Source organism: Cotesia glomerata, linkage group LG6, assembly GCF_020080835.1.
Source record: "Cotesia glomerata isolate CgM1 linkage group LG6, MPM_Cglom_v2.3, whole genome shotgun sequence".
Classification (NCBI taxonomy): Eukaryota; Metazoa; Arthropoda; class Insecta; order Hymenoptera; family Braconidae; genus Cotesia; species Cotesia glomerata.
In genome coordinates this window covers 20,352,239-20,365,639 of record NC_058163.1, presented here as the reverse complement: position 1 = coordinate 20,365,639, position 13,401 = coordinate 20,352,239, and the positions used below count along the sequence as shown (strand labels likewise).

General features: G+C 28.2%; 4 protein-coding genes across 5 annotated transcripts; 3 read left to right on the top strand and 1 right to left on the bottom strand.

Moving 5' to 3' along the window:
• The first annotated feature begins 695 nt into the window (after positions 1-695).
• LOC123266833 (twinkle protein, mitochondrial) lies at positions 696-4,932 on the top strand. The gene is made up of 5 exons (XM_044731275.1): positions 696-1,393; positions 1,855-2,075; positions 2,144-2,831; positions 4,100-4,665; positions 4,750-4,932. The coding sequence occupies exons 1-5, from the start codon at positions 1,141-1,143 to the stop codon at positions 4,885-4,887; spliced, it is 1,866 nt and encodes a 621-aa protein (XP_044587210.1). The 5' UTR covers positions 696-1,140; the 3' UTR covers positions 4,888-4,932.
• A 331-nt stretch (positions 4,933-5,263) lies between these two features.
• On the top strand, positions 5,264-8,294 carry LOC123266834 (glycosyltransferase 25 family member). The gene is made up of 3 exons (XM_044731276.1): positions 5,264-5,445; positions 5,538-5,766; positions 6,877-8,294. The coding sequence occupies exons 1-3, from the start codon at positions 5,264-5,266 to the stop codon at positions 8,158-8,160; spliced, it is 1,695 nt and encodes a 564-aa protein (XP_044587211.1). The 3' UTR covers positions 8,161-8,294.
• Positions 8,295-9,016: 722 nt separating this feature from the next.
• LOC123266975 lies at positions 9,017-10,125 on the top strand. 2 transcript variants are annotated; one of them, XM_044731428.1, is made up of 2 exons: positions 9,017-9,450; positions 9,773-10,125. In XM_044731428.1, exons 1-2 carry the CDS (start codon positions 9,322-9,324, stop codon positions 10,073-10,075), a joined length of 432 nt encoding a protein of 143 aa, XP_044587363.1. In that variant the 5' UTR covers positions 9,017-9,321; the 3' UTR covers positions 10,076-10,125. The 2 variants fall into 2 exon arrangements, with proteins under 2 accessions (XP_044587363.1, XP_044587364.1); XM_044731429.1 differs by having other exon boundaries at positions 9,040-9,420.
• Positions 10,126-10,282: 157 nt separating this feature from the next.
• On the bottom strand, positions 10,283-13,207 carry LOC123266974 (pyrimidodiazepine synthase-like). Its single transcript, XM_044731427.1, has 5 exons — positions 12,961-13,207; positions 12,772-12,877; positions 12,449-12,692; positions 10,600-10,821; positions 10,283-10,534 (listed from the first exon to the last, which is right to left on the bottom strand). Exons 1-5 carry the CDS (start codon positions 12,983-12,985, stop codon positions 10,415-10,417), a joined length of 717 nt encoding a protein of 238 aa, XP_044587362.1. The 5' UTR covers positions 12,986-13,207; the 3' UTR covers positions 10,283-10,414.
• Between the last annotated feature and the right edge of the window lie 194 nt (positions 13,208-13,401).

Sequence of the window (13,401 nt, the reverse complement as noted above, 5' to 3'; positions counted from 1 at the left end):
ACCTGCCAATAATTGGTGTATCCGGATAATCTATTTAATTACTTTAAATTAATTAGTAAATATCAGTGATTATAATTAAAAAAAAAGAAATTGATTAATAAAACATTACTTGAGACATTACCACAAACAAAATTCAACGATATTGATATTTGATTGCCTAAAAAAAATGATATCATAACTTTGTTTCTAATAGTGTCAATAATTGGGACTTTTATCTTATATATTTTCAAGTAAATTAATTCGAATATGTCTTCATTATAATTAAATTAACATACAATTACTCGTGGATCATTTTGATTTAAGTTATACAATTTAAAAATTTTATTCATTATCGTTTGAAATTTACATTATTGCCTGCATAAACTTGTGGATCGATAATAAAGTTTTTTTTTCATCATTGGAGCAAATTTTCGGATAGAGTCCAATTCGGGAGTTGTAATTTCGGATTATTACGAAGAGGATATAAAAATTTTCGGTTGCTGACGATGTGGATTTTGTCTTCTGTTTATGTTTATGAAAATTGTCTATACGACTTTCGGATAATGTCCTGTCGAGATTTGTTTTGTCAGATCATGTCAAGGAGGATTAAAAAATTTTCTATAGATGGCGATGCGGATTCTGTTATTTCTGTGAAATGACCATTCGGAAAACATTCGTTTACACGAAACGAGACCCAGCCTGTCCTTTTATTTTCTTTTTTTAAATTCAGTAATAATAATCATAATAACGCGTACAATACACATTTGAGGTTATACATCACGCGTTATACCTATGGATATCGATCCATGTTTACGTAAAATGAGATAGAAGAAGACTACATACTCGATTCACGCTGAAAAAGACAAAGATAAAAAACCTACCGTATCATGAGACGCACGTGTGTTTCATAAAAATTATTATTCTTGTTTACATTTTTTAAATTATGATTTTTTAAATAATTTAATTGAATACTAACATCGAAAATATTAATGTTCTCTATAATCATTGTTTATTTACTTTGACATAATAAAAAAAATGAAAATTAATAGATAAAGAGTTTAAAAATTAACAAATTCAAATTTATAACCAAACAATGACTATTAATCGTTATGGTTTAAAAGTGCATTTGAATGTTAAATTACACATAGCAAAAAATAATTTATGATGGTTTTTAAAATTACTCTGCAATTATTCATAAACAGAAGACGAAAACTCAAATTTGACTGGATAAAAACTCGAGGATTTCATAAGGTGGCTGATGAGGTACCTGCAACATCATTAGTACAAATTCGTAAAGTATTTAGGCTTAAAAATGTACCTATTCAAGAAGGTCATGCTTGTATTGCTATCAATTGTCCTATTTGTAAGCCGAAGAAAGCTAGTGAATTCAACGTATTTGTAAATAAAGCAACAGGTAAACTATTATTTTAATTTATATTACTGAATTCAACAAACAATGAAATTGTAATAAAAAAAATTTACCAAAACAATTTTACTTGTAGAAGTTTTTAAAAATTATAAGTGTGAATTTTTTTTAGTATTTTTTTATACTAATGAATTTGTTATAAAAATTCTAACAATTGTCAGGTGTTTGCTATTTTCAGCATCATTTTTTATTTTAATACTCGAAATATTTAATTGAATAAAAAAAAATATTCTTAATAAATTTTATCAGGAACTAGGACAGAAAAAAAAATTTGATGTTAAATTTTCAACTGTTACGACGTTTCGTGGAAAATTTAACATAAAATAAATAATTTTCTAATAAATAAATAAATAAAATCTTTTTCCCGTCTAAGTTCCTACGAAAAGTTATGAAGAAAAATTTTTAAATAGATAATAACAATACTAAGAATTAAAAAAAATTTTTTTCAGGATATTTTATGTGCCAAAGTTGCCGACATACTGGTACTTGGGATAATTTAATTCAGTTTTTGGATTCCAAAAAGCCTGAAGATTTTAAAAAGTTGAAGGACAGTCTTTGTATCGAAGATGATTTCACAGACAAATGGAATGCAGTCCAAAGTAATAGTCAAAGTTTTGTTAATATTTCCGAAGAAGACTGCAGGGATATTCTAAGCAAATATAAATTGCCAGTAAGTATTTCTAGTTAATAATCAAATAAAAATTTCGAAAATTAACACAAAATGATATTAAATTACAGTCTGTATCAAAAGGACAAATGGAGCAATTAGATTGTCACTATGATAAATCATCTTCAACGCTGTACTTTCCTTTAATTGGGGTCGGAAACCGAGTTTCAGGGTTCAAAAGTCTATCTGCAGATCCAGTGATCACGGAAACGACGATTCCTAGAATGGATGCTCACGGTTTGATTATTTACAAAGAAAAAAAGATGAAGAATGATAGTACCGTGGTTATAGTTCCTAGCATTGAGGATTTGTTGGCGTTAATAGCCGAAAAATCAGCCAACGTCGTTATATGTCTACCTTACAATCTTCAGCATATGCCACTGCAAATTTTGCCTCTGATGGAGTCATACAAGAAATTAATTCTCTGGTTTGGAAACGACGCAGCGAGTTGGGATTCAGCGAGACACTATTCCAAAAAATTAAACGAGAAACGTTGTTTCTTTGTGAGGCCAACTAATCAACAGCCTCGACCCAAAATTGCTGCTCTCGAAGGGTACAATCTTAAGAATATTATTGCTGAGGCTCAGCCGATTTGGCATAAAAGCATCACGACTTTCAATACTCTGCGTGAAGATGTGTTGAGTGATTTGCAGAATATTGATAAAGTTCAGGGAGTTAAATGGACTAGGTTTCCTACTTTAAATAGAGTATTAAAAGGACATCGCCGAGGAGAATTTACTGTACTTACTGGACCCACTGGTATGTTTTATAGATTTAGATTAATTTAATTAAGTGGAAAGTTGCAAATTTTTTTCATAACTTTGTAGAAGAAAGCAATTAATTGAAGCATTAATTTTTTTTTATTCCTTTTATTAGAACAAATCAATAATTAAAAATTTCTGATACTATTTACCAATAAAAATTTTTCAATATCAATTTTTTCCTACTGGTCAAAGTCAAATAATTTAAACAATGGGTTTAAAGCAAAGTACGGGTAAATTCATACGAATTGGCATATTTATTACAACCATAATTGTTTTGATAGTTGTTTGGTATTTCGGCTATCTCAGCACACTTGTGTGGATAGTAGTTGCGTGTTTGGCTATCTGGATACTTATAGAATTGGGACTATAATTTGGAAATATAATTTAGAAAATTTAGAAAATAAAAACTCATATAATGTATGTTCTACAAAAAATATGTAATTATATATACAGATATATATTTTAAATATGAAATTTCTTCTTTAAAATTCACTACATTACTTACCAAAAAAGTGGTTCTGTTAATTTATTATGAATCTCGATAAAAAATTTCATTAAAAAAATAAATAATTAGATAACTTAATCAGGCAAACATTTATTGTCCAAATTCCCAAGATTAAATTATTTAAATATTTCAAATATGGACGAGAACTTAAATATAAATAATTAGTTTAAATTACGATATTTATTAGCCATTCATTAGAGATCTTATATACCTTCAATAAATAATAATAATATTTATTGAAGGTATATTTGTACTCATATACTTACTGGACCCACGTATGTTTTATAGATATAGATGAATTTAATTAAGTCGAAAGTTGCAAATTTTATTCTATTAAATTAATAATAATATTAAATTTAATTATTGATTGTTTTTTTTTCAATTTTTAATTTAAACTGCATAAGGTAAAGGACCCAGTTATTGACACTGGCCTAGTTGTTTGACACTTGCAATTTTATTCTAATTAAAAAAATAAAATAATCTCAAAAAATTAATTATCTTACAATTTATAATTCATAAAATATATTTATTAATTTATTAGAGTTGATTTATTTTTTTTTTTTTTTTTAATTAAAATAAAATAGCAAATGTCAATAACTATACCAGTGTCAATAACAAGGTCTTTTACCTTACATTGATTATTTAGAAAACAAAAATATTATTTTAATTTAAAATTTAAATGAAAAAATTAAAAAATTTTTGCAATGCCCATTTAATTTTTGTTACAAGAATCTAACAGAAGTTTTTTTAAATTCAAGGTTGCGGAAAAACGACTTTCATGAGCGAGTACTCTTTAGATCTAGCAATGCAAGGTGTAAATACCCTGTGGGGAAGTTTTGAAATCCGAAACGCAAGACTTGCTAGGACGATGCTTCAGCAAATGGCCGGAGTGCCATTAGACGATAATATTCAAAGCTTTGATACCTTTGCCGACGAATTTGAAAAGCTGGCGATTTATTTCATGACTTTTCATGGCCAACAGAGTATAGACGTCGTCATGGAGGCCGTTGAGCATGCCACCTACGTCCACGATATTGCTCATGTGATCATCGACAATGTGCAATTTATGATGGGAATGTCCGAACAATCTAAGCACGTTGATAGGTACTGGAGGCAGGACATGATTGTCTCGCAATTTCGTTCTTTCGCTACTAAAAGTAACTGCCATGTCACACTGGTAATTCATCCGAGGAAAGAACGCGTTGAAGAAGAACTTACCACTGCCTCGATTTTCGGTGGCGCAAAAGCTAGTCAAGAAGCTGATAATGTTTTAATTATCCAAGATAAACGATTGATTAGTGTTCGGGGAAAAAAGTATTTACAAGTAAGTATAAATCCAAGCAATTGTTAATTAATAATTTTTTTTAAATAAAGAAATTCAATTTTTTTTTTTTTTTTTTTTTTTTAGATTGCCAAAAATCGTTACAGTGGCGATTTAGGAATAATGAATTTAGAATTCGACCGTAATAGTTTAAGTTATCAACAAAAGAAAAAACAAAAAACAACAGATACCTCAAAAGAATCAGATGAAAATATTAATAATTAATTATAATTATTAATTAAAATACACAGTAGTTATTGAAAAAAAAAATTTTGTACATTTTTATACAAGAAAAGTATTTTTTGTAAATTAAATATTATTAAACAGAAAAAGTTTTAAATAGATTATTTTTAGAGCCTGGAACTTGTGACATGTGCAGAAGAGAGAGAAAAAAAACACATGTGTGATAAAAAAGGACAAAACATAAAGCGAGACAAACTGTTCCTGCATCTTCCGTAGCACAAACGACAACTCACTTATCAATTTTATCCCTTCTATAATCAATGAAATAATTTATTAAGTTAATTTTAATGTATACATTCGGTCAATGTTCCGGTAGAAGAACGTGCAGTTTTTTAGTTACACAGTATTTAACGTCAAGATGAAAATCTATAAAATAATTATATTATTAGTCTTTAGTTTTTTTGGTTTGATAAGCAATGAGGTTATAAAAAAACCAACTATTTTAATTGGTATATTGGTAAGAAATAAAGCACATACATTGCCGTATTTTTTAAGTCTTCTTCAAGATTTGGAGTATCCTAAAGATCGAATTAGTTTATGGTAAGTTTAACCTCTGTATCAGGAGCTCTGATATTTATTTTTTTATTTTATGTTATTATAGTTTGTTTTATGAAATTTAATTAATTTTTCAGGATTCGAAGTGATAACAATGTGGATAATTCTATTGAAATATTAAATGTCTGGCTGAATGAAGAATTGTCTAATTATCATTTGGTAAATGTTGTGTTGGATGAAAAGTCTACGGGGATTGAAGATGAAGAGGATATTGCTGATTGGTCGTCTAATCGTTTTACACATGTTATTAATTTACGTGAAGAATTATTTAATTATGGACGTAAAATTTGGGCCGATTATCTTTTTGTAAGTATTTGAATGTTTCATTTTAAAAATATACAAAATTATACTGAAATTAACAAATATGTATCAATTTTTTGGAATTTTATAACAATTAAATTATTAAGAGAATAAGAAAAATTTTGTTTCCAGAGTAGTCATATGATAAAATCGGTTTGTTTTAGTGAAATTTAGTGTCATTGCAAAGGTCTTGACTTGAATTTGTGCCTTTTCAAGGTTTTAGTTCATTCTCACCGTGAATCAATTTATTGTAATATTTATTATCAATTTATTATATAGTATTTAGGCTGCATTCGAAAATGCTCTATCTTTAGATACATAATTAAGAAATGACCTTTTATCTCGTGAAATATTGACATTTTTAAAGATATAAGCTCATCCTGATGTAACACTCATCGAGACCTTTCATTTGAGAACCCACATCAATTTTTCATATATTTATATATGTTATATATATCTAGATATGGAAAATATATCAAAAATGCAAGTGGGTACTCAAATGAAAGCTCTTGATGAGTGTAACATTGGGATGAGCTTATATCTTTAAAATCGTTAATAGTTAAGAAAGTACAGAGCATTTTAACAAATATCTTGTGAAATATTGACATTTTTAAAGATATAAGCTCATCCCGACATTACACTTATCGAGACCTTTAATTTGATGAGTACCCACATCAATTTTTCATATATTTTATATATATGTATATATGAAAAATATTTAAAAATGCATGTGGGTACTCAAATGAAAGCTCTTGATGAGTGTAACACCAGAATGAGCTTATATCTTTAAAAATGTCAATATTTAAGAAAGTACAGTGCAATTTAACGAAAGTCATTATTTTATAAAGCAAAATTTTAATTTTTTACAGTTCACAAGTCACGGCAGTCACATAGTGACTGCAAGATTGCTAGTAACAATTAAATTATGAAAAAATTCCACATGCGGAAATTTAAAAGCATTACAAGTGAAAATTTTTTTTTAAATATTTTTTTTCTACAATTGATTTATTATAAAAAAAAAAAATTTCAGATGTCTGCTAATTTTAGCATCATATATATATAAACCCATTTTGTAAATCGCTGATAAAACTTTTACAAAAATAATATAATTTACAGATCCTTGATGCTGATGTATTTTTGACAAATCCCAAAACTTTGGATTTATTGGTAGCCAAGAACAAGACAGTAGCATCTCCAATGCTAAAATCCGACGGTATGTACAGTAATTTTTGGGCTGGAATGACTTCAGAGTACTATTACATGCGTACAGAACAATATACTCCGATATTGAATCGTGAGAACCCTGATTGCCATGAAGTTCCGATGATCCACAGCGCAGTGCTAACTGATTTACGTAGACAGAGCAGCGATTACCTGACATACAAATCAGAGAAATTAGAAAACTACGACGGGCCTCAAGATGACATCATAACATTCGCTCGCTCCGCAAATTTATCTTCAACGCCTTTGTATGTTTGTAATGACGAAATCTACGGATATGTGATGGTGCCACTGGAGAGTCAAGATACCTTGGAGCATGACTACCAGCAATTGACGAATTTAAAACTAGAAATTTTGTCTCTGCAAGCTGAGCTGCCTCTCTCGCAATCTATGAAGAAGTTTATCACGTATCCCAAGAAAGACAAGCTGGGCTTGGATCATATCTACATGATCAACTTACGAAGGAGACCTGAGAGGCGCGTCAGGATGCATCGCTGCTTTGACGAACTGGGTATCGAAGCAGAGACAGTTGACGCAGTTGATGGCAAACAGCTAAATGAAAGCGTTTTAATAAACTCTGGAGTTAAAATGATGCCTGAGTACGCGGATCCTTATCACAAGAGACCCATGAAGATGGGAGAGATCGGCTGCTTCCTCAGTCATTTCAACATCTGGAATGACGTTATTGATAACAATTACGAAAAAGTTATGGTACTTGAAGATGACGTACGCTTCGAGCCATTTTTCCGTAATAAAGTCAATTTTATCATGAAAGAGCTGGACAGACTGAAGATTAACTGGGACCTGGTGTACTTGGGAAGAAAGCGAATGCAAGAACGAGGCGAAGAGTATGTTGATGGCTCCGATTATTTAGTCTACGCTGGATATTCTTATTGGACTCTTGGGTACATTTTGTCCGGGTCTGGTGCTAAGAAATTATTAGAAGCCAAACCTTTGGATTCACTCGTCCCTGTGGATGAATTCTTGCCGATTCTTTTTGACAAACATCCAAGAGTCAACTGGAAAGGACACTTTCCTAAGCGCGATCTAGTTGCGCTTTCCGCTGCTCCCCTTATTATTTATCCTACTCATTACACCGGGGAAAATGGATACATCAGTGACACTGAAAATTCGATAATTATTGCTGCGAATCAGGGAGCGTTAAAAACTGAACTATGAAATATGTGTTTATTTAAAAGTTGGCTCTTGGCGTTTAGTTTTGAGTCAGTTTTATTTAAATAAATAAACAAAAGCATAATAATAATTAAAATAAATATTTTATAAATTTTACTGCCTTAAATAGCTAAATTGACTAAAAAATTATTTTTAAGACAGATTTTATATTAATTATTTACTAAATGATATTACATGTATAAATAATTTTTTTTAATCAAATAGTTTACCAAAGTTAACAAAAAAAAAATTTTATGTATTTTTGTGTTAATTTTAATAACAAAGTGCCATGTACAAAATCAGATAGAATAAATTATTTAATCATTAAATATTTATATGGAATTTGTAAAAATATTTATTTTAAATTTTCTAATGCAAAACAATTTATGATGCTGAAAGTAACAGACACCTGACAATTTTTTTAACAAACAGATTTTTACAAAAAAAAAAAATTTTTTAAATTCACATATGGAAATTTTAAAGAACTAAAGGTGAAATTTTTCTAAAATATATTTTTTGTACTAATTTATTTCTTAAATAAAATAAAAATTTGACAGGTTGTCTGCTGATTATGAAAATTAAATTAGCCGACATTTGAAAATTTTGACAATTTATTTCATTGAAAAATAATTTTTAAAAGATTAAAACAAGAATTTTCACATGTAGAAGATTTTAAAAATCATCCGTGGAATTTTTTAAAAATAGTTTTTTAGTTCTAATTTTTGATTAAAAAAAAATCAAAAATTTTTGAGTGTCGGCTAACTTAATTTTCATCGGCTGATTTCAGTATCATAACAATTTTCCATGTTTTTTTTTTTTTTTTTATAACAAATGAGATAAGATAACACAGTAAGTTTAATCAAACAATCACACTGATGAAATGTAAACACCCATAGAAAAAAAACAAAGCTGACCAAGTGGTAGCGCACTCGCACTCAACAAACTTCTCAACCACCTGTTGGTTTAAAGTACAGAAAAAAAAAATATTAAACTGTCTATGTGTCCGGTCATCACAGTTGGGGCGGGATCGTCACTTTCAGCCATCATCTGTTTGCTCTACTTCTACTTCCACTTCCTCTACTTCTATTCAAACTAAAAGTTATTAGTTACTAAAAAATTATTGTTTAACTGAGCTGTGTTAATTAAGGTTGTGTTTAATTATCTAAAATGGTACAAAAAAATATTTTAAATAAAAGTATGCTCAACGAAGTACCTAAGGAGGAGCCAATAAAAGTCAAACACTCGAAAAGTTCAATTATGTCGGAGGTTAGGAAATATTATGGAATTCAACATTATGTATATATTTTTTATATTTTTCTTGTTAAAAATAATTTATATTTGTGTGTATAGTAAATATTTGAGTGATTTAATGACACTGAAGTTAACAGACATTAAAATTTTTTTTAGAATTTTAGGGCAATTAAATTATTATAAAAAAAATAATTAAAAAATTTCACATGTGAAAATTAATAAAAATTACAAGTGAAAATTTTTAGAAGCATTTTTTTATTGTAATTGATTTGTTAAAAAAATTTTTAAAATTGACAGTTGACAGCTAACTTCAGTATCATGTGATTTAGAATATTTTTAATAATAACTAATTGTGATTGTTTGACAGATGGGGCGTTTGGAGGATTCACTACGAGAAACCACACAACGTTTGGAGTTAGTCGAAAAAAAACTACTGTCAAAGTTATTGACCCGGGAGAGTCGGGAGATATTTGAACGTGAGGTGGAGTTACTCCGCGAAGTTTTAGACAAAAATAGAAATTTATTGCAAAAATTACGCCGTGAAAACACTCGCACATTTATGGTCGCAGCTCCTTTAGTGTTTGCTTGTTTTTTACTCTACGGATTGTACTGTTTAATTTTTAATCCTACCGCATTTTTAACTTCTAAAGTTGGAGACGTAAATCCATAAGCTTCATAGATAATTAATAAAATTTAGTTAAATTTATTTATAGTTTATTGTTTAAAGTCTTCCGTATACGAACCCGATTACCTGAAATCAAGGTCTAAATTTTTGGAGATTGTAATGTTGCTCAATAATAGTTGTTAATCATTGTTAATTAATAATTAACGTACTTATTAATTATAATGTTACAGTAATAGTATTATTACAAACAGATAAAGATATATTCCATTTATTATCGTGATTTCAATACAATTATGTATTTTTATTTTATATTTTATGATAATAAAGTTTATTTATGATGAAACAGCATAATATTAAATATTTTTATCAGAATTAAAAAAATTTCTAAAAATCATACTGTGGATTGCCATCTAGATGACTTTGCATATACTTAGCATGAGAATCTGGCTCAAGATAACTGACTGCAACACCTGGATGTTTTTTCATAGCTTCTTTCCATTCCATCTGTGTTAATAAATAAAATTAACTCCTAAAATTGCGTTACAGATGATTAAGAACAAAATACTTACAATGCGAGGAACTCGTTCGTGTGGAACGGTATACTTGTCGCCTTTCATGATCGAAATAATACCAACTCTTTCAAACCATGGCCAAATCATTAGATCTACCATACCAGGTCTATCTCCATTGAAAAATAAACTGCCGCGACTAACTAGTTCTCCGTTATAAAATTCTAGTTCTTTTAACATTGCTTCAAACATATCAGGATCTATTTTCGTTGACGTGAAAAGCTAGAATTTTTATTTAATTAATAAGCAATAATTATTAAGCTAGAATTTTTTTTTCAATTAATAAGCAATAATTATTAAGCTGGGTCATTTCATGTCAAATCGACCAATAGTTGGAATCGACCCCTTTCGATTTGGACAAATTTTGGTCAGAAGTTTTCTTTTATTATATAACGAAGTTCTGCCAAAGGAAAAAAAATAAAAAATTTTTTTTCAAAAGATATGTAAATTCAAAATTTCGCGATTTTTCCAGTTTTTCAATTTTGTTTTTGTAATACCTCGAACGCTATTATAGATACAAGAATGGACTTTTGTTTATTTGAAAGGGGACACTTGAAGCTATTGAAAAAAAATTATTTTGGAAAAAAATTCCAAAAAATGCCAAATTTGTCAAATTTTGAGTTTTTGAAAATCGTCAAAAATGACGGTCGACACTAAATTTTTCGCTCAAATTTTTTTGTATACTACCTTGTACCAATCTTAAAAGATCCTAAAATTTTTAGAACTGTGTTTTCTGTTTTTTCAAAAATATGAATTTTTGAAATTTGTTAAAAAAAAAAAATTTTCTTAAAATTTTTTTTTTTTATTTTTATCTTAATCGAGTTTGGCAAATCGCGTAATTTTGATATTTTGAACTAGTTGAAATTTCATTTAGTGGCATAATGATGAGAAAAAAAACATTAATGACATTTTTTGGTTCAGTCATAACATTTTTCAGGTTAAGAAAAAGAAAAGGAGCAACAACAGTACAAGAAGAATTAAAGAAAGGAGACTTTCGTAACAGAATGTAAAGTAAACTTACACTTGAAATGCATTATTAAATAAATGAATAACCAATAATAAAAAAATACCATTAATGTTTTTTTCTCATCATTATGCCACTAAATGAAATTTCAACTGTTCAAAATATCAAAATTACGCGATTTGCCAAACTTGATTAAGATAATAATAAAAAAAAATTTTAAGAAAAATTTTTTAACAAATTTAAAAAATTCATATTTTTGAAAAAACAAAAAACACAGTTCTAAAAATTTAAGGATCTTTTGAGATTGGTACAAGGTAGTATACAAAAAAATTTGAGCGAAAAATTTATAGTCGACCGTCATTTTTGACGATTTTCAAAAATTCAAAATTTGACAAATTTTGCATTTTTTGGAATTTTTTCCAAAATATTTTTTCAATAGCTTCAAGTGTCCTCTTTCAAACAAACGAAAGTCGACTCCTGTATCTATAATAGCGTTCGAGATATTACAAAAACAAAATTGAAAAACTGGAAAAATCGCGAAATTTTAAATTTGCATATCTTTTGAAAAAAAATTTTTTATTTTTTTTTCCTTTGGCAGAACTTCGTTATATGATAAAAGAAAACTTCTGACCAAAATTTGTCCAAATCGAAAGGGGTCGATTCCAACTATTGGTCGATTTGACATGGAATGACCCAGCTAGAATTTTTATTCAATTAATAAGCAATAATTATAAAGCTAAAATTTTCATTCAATTAATAAGCAATAATTATAAAGCTAGAATTTTTATTCAATTAATAAGCAATAATTATAAAGCTAGAATTTTTATTCAATTAATAAGCAATAATTATAATAGTAATAAAATTTGAATTAATTGTTCGACTTACTCTGTACATTAATATAGTTACTGAATTGAAACGTTCAATTAGAATTTTATCCTTCGCTTTAGCTCTTGGATCACTTGGATATAAATTTGTCTCAGGATAAGCCTCGTTTAAATAATCGGTGACGATAAGACTTTCATAGAGAATTTGACCGTCTTCGAATTCAATGAACGGTACTTTGCCTAGAGGACTTTTTTCAGTCAGCCACTCGGGTTTATCATTTAAATTTACGAACACCATATCATACCTAAAGCAGTTAATTACATCAATTAGTTATATCATGGAAATATTATGATCTAATAACAAATTTATTCATTCGTACTTACGGTATGTTTTTTGTATCAAGAACTAATCGAGCACGTTGTGCAAACGGACAGAACTTCATTGCATACAGACGCAGTTTTCCTGGAACAACTGCTGGAGGAATGGAACCTAGAATAAATTTTTATTAAATAAACATTTATTGATATTCTTTAGAACTTAAAATATTAAAAAAATTAATAATAATAATTCACCTGATTTTAGATGTTTCACACTCATTTTTACAAAAAATATTTCAACTAGCTGTTCCTTCACTTTCTTTACTGTAAACTAATCACACTATTGTCTTTCGTATGAGGAAAATAATTTATACACGTCACTTGAAGAATTAGACGATTATTACCAGATAAACGAAACTCTAATACGTCATTTACTAATATTAATCACTGTTTATTTTTAGAATGTTTGCTCTTTATAACCGATAATAACTATTGTTAAAATGAAATTCAAAAACTTATAGTGTAATACTTCACAAATACTAATCGATATTTTTCAGAAATAAAAATAAAACAATTAGTTTTATTTTTTTTCGAGATATCAATTTCTGGTATAGTTCTTATTTTAAAGCTTGACAAAATATTCCTAGGTTAAGCTGATTAGAAAGTTGTTTCGGGTTTCTCCAGGAATTATTCTCA

Excerpts from the sequence above, each read along its gene's own strand:
- LOC123266975 (XM_044731428.1), top strand. The coding sequence starts at position 9,322 with ATGGTACAAAAAAATATTTTAAATAAAAGTATGCTCAACGAAGTACCT. Across the intron at positions 9,451-9,772 it reads ATTATGGAATTCAACATTAT|ATGGGGCGTTTGGAGGATTC; the intron begins GTATATATTTTT and ends ATTGTTTGACAG.
- LOC123266833 (XM_044731275.1), top strand. The coding sequence starts at position 1,141 with ATGATGGTTTTTAAAATTACTCTGCAATTATTCATAAACAGAAGACGA. Across the intron at positions 2,076-2,143 it reads TAAGCAAATATAAATTGCCA|TCTGTATCAAAAGGACAAAT; the intron begins GTAAGTATTTCT and ends ATTAAATTACAG. Across the intron at positions 2,832-4,099 it reads TGTACTTACTGGACCCACTG|GTTGCGGAAAAACGACTTTC; the intron begins GTATGTTTTATA and ends TTTAAATTCAAG.
- LOC123266974 (XM_044731427.1), bottom strand. The coding sequence starts at position 12,985 with ATGAGTGTGAAACATCTAAAATCAG. Across the intron at positions 12,878-12,960 it reads TGTGAAACATCTAAAATCAG|GTTCCATTCCTCCAGCAGTT; the intron begins GTGAATTATTAT and ends AATTTATTCTAG. Across the intron at positions 10,535-10,599 it reads ACGAACGAGTTCCTCGCATT|ATGGAATGGAAAGAAGCTAT; the intron begins GTAAGTATTTTG and ends TTATTAACACAG.
- LOC123266834 (XM_044731276.1), top strand. The coding sequence starts at position 5,264 with ATGAAAATCTATAAAATAATTATATTATTAGTCTTTAGTTTTTTTGGT. Across the intron at positions 5,446-5,537 it reads AAAGATCGAATTAGTTTATG|GATTCGAAGTGATAACAATG; the intron begins GTAAGTTTAACC and ends TTAATTTTTCAG. Across the intron at positions 5,767-6,876 it reads TTTGGGCCGATTATCTTTTT|ATCCTTGATGCTGATGTATT; the intron begins GTAAGTATTTGA and ends TATAATTTACAG.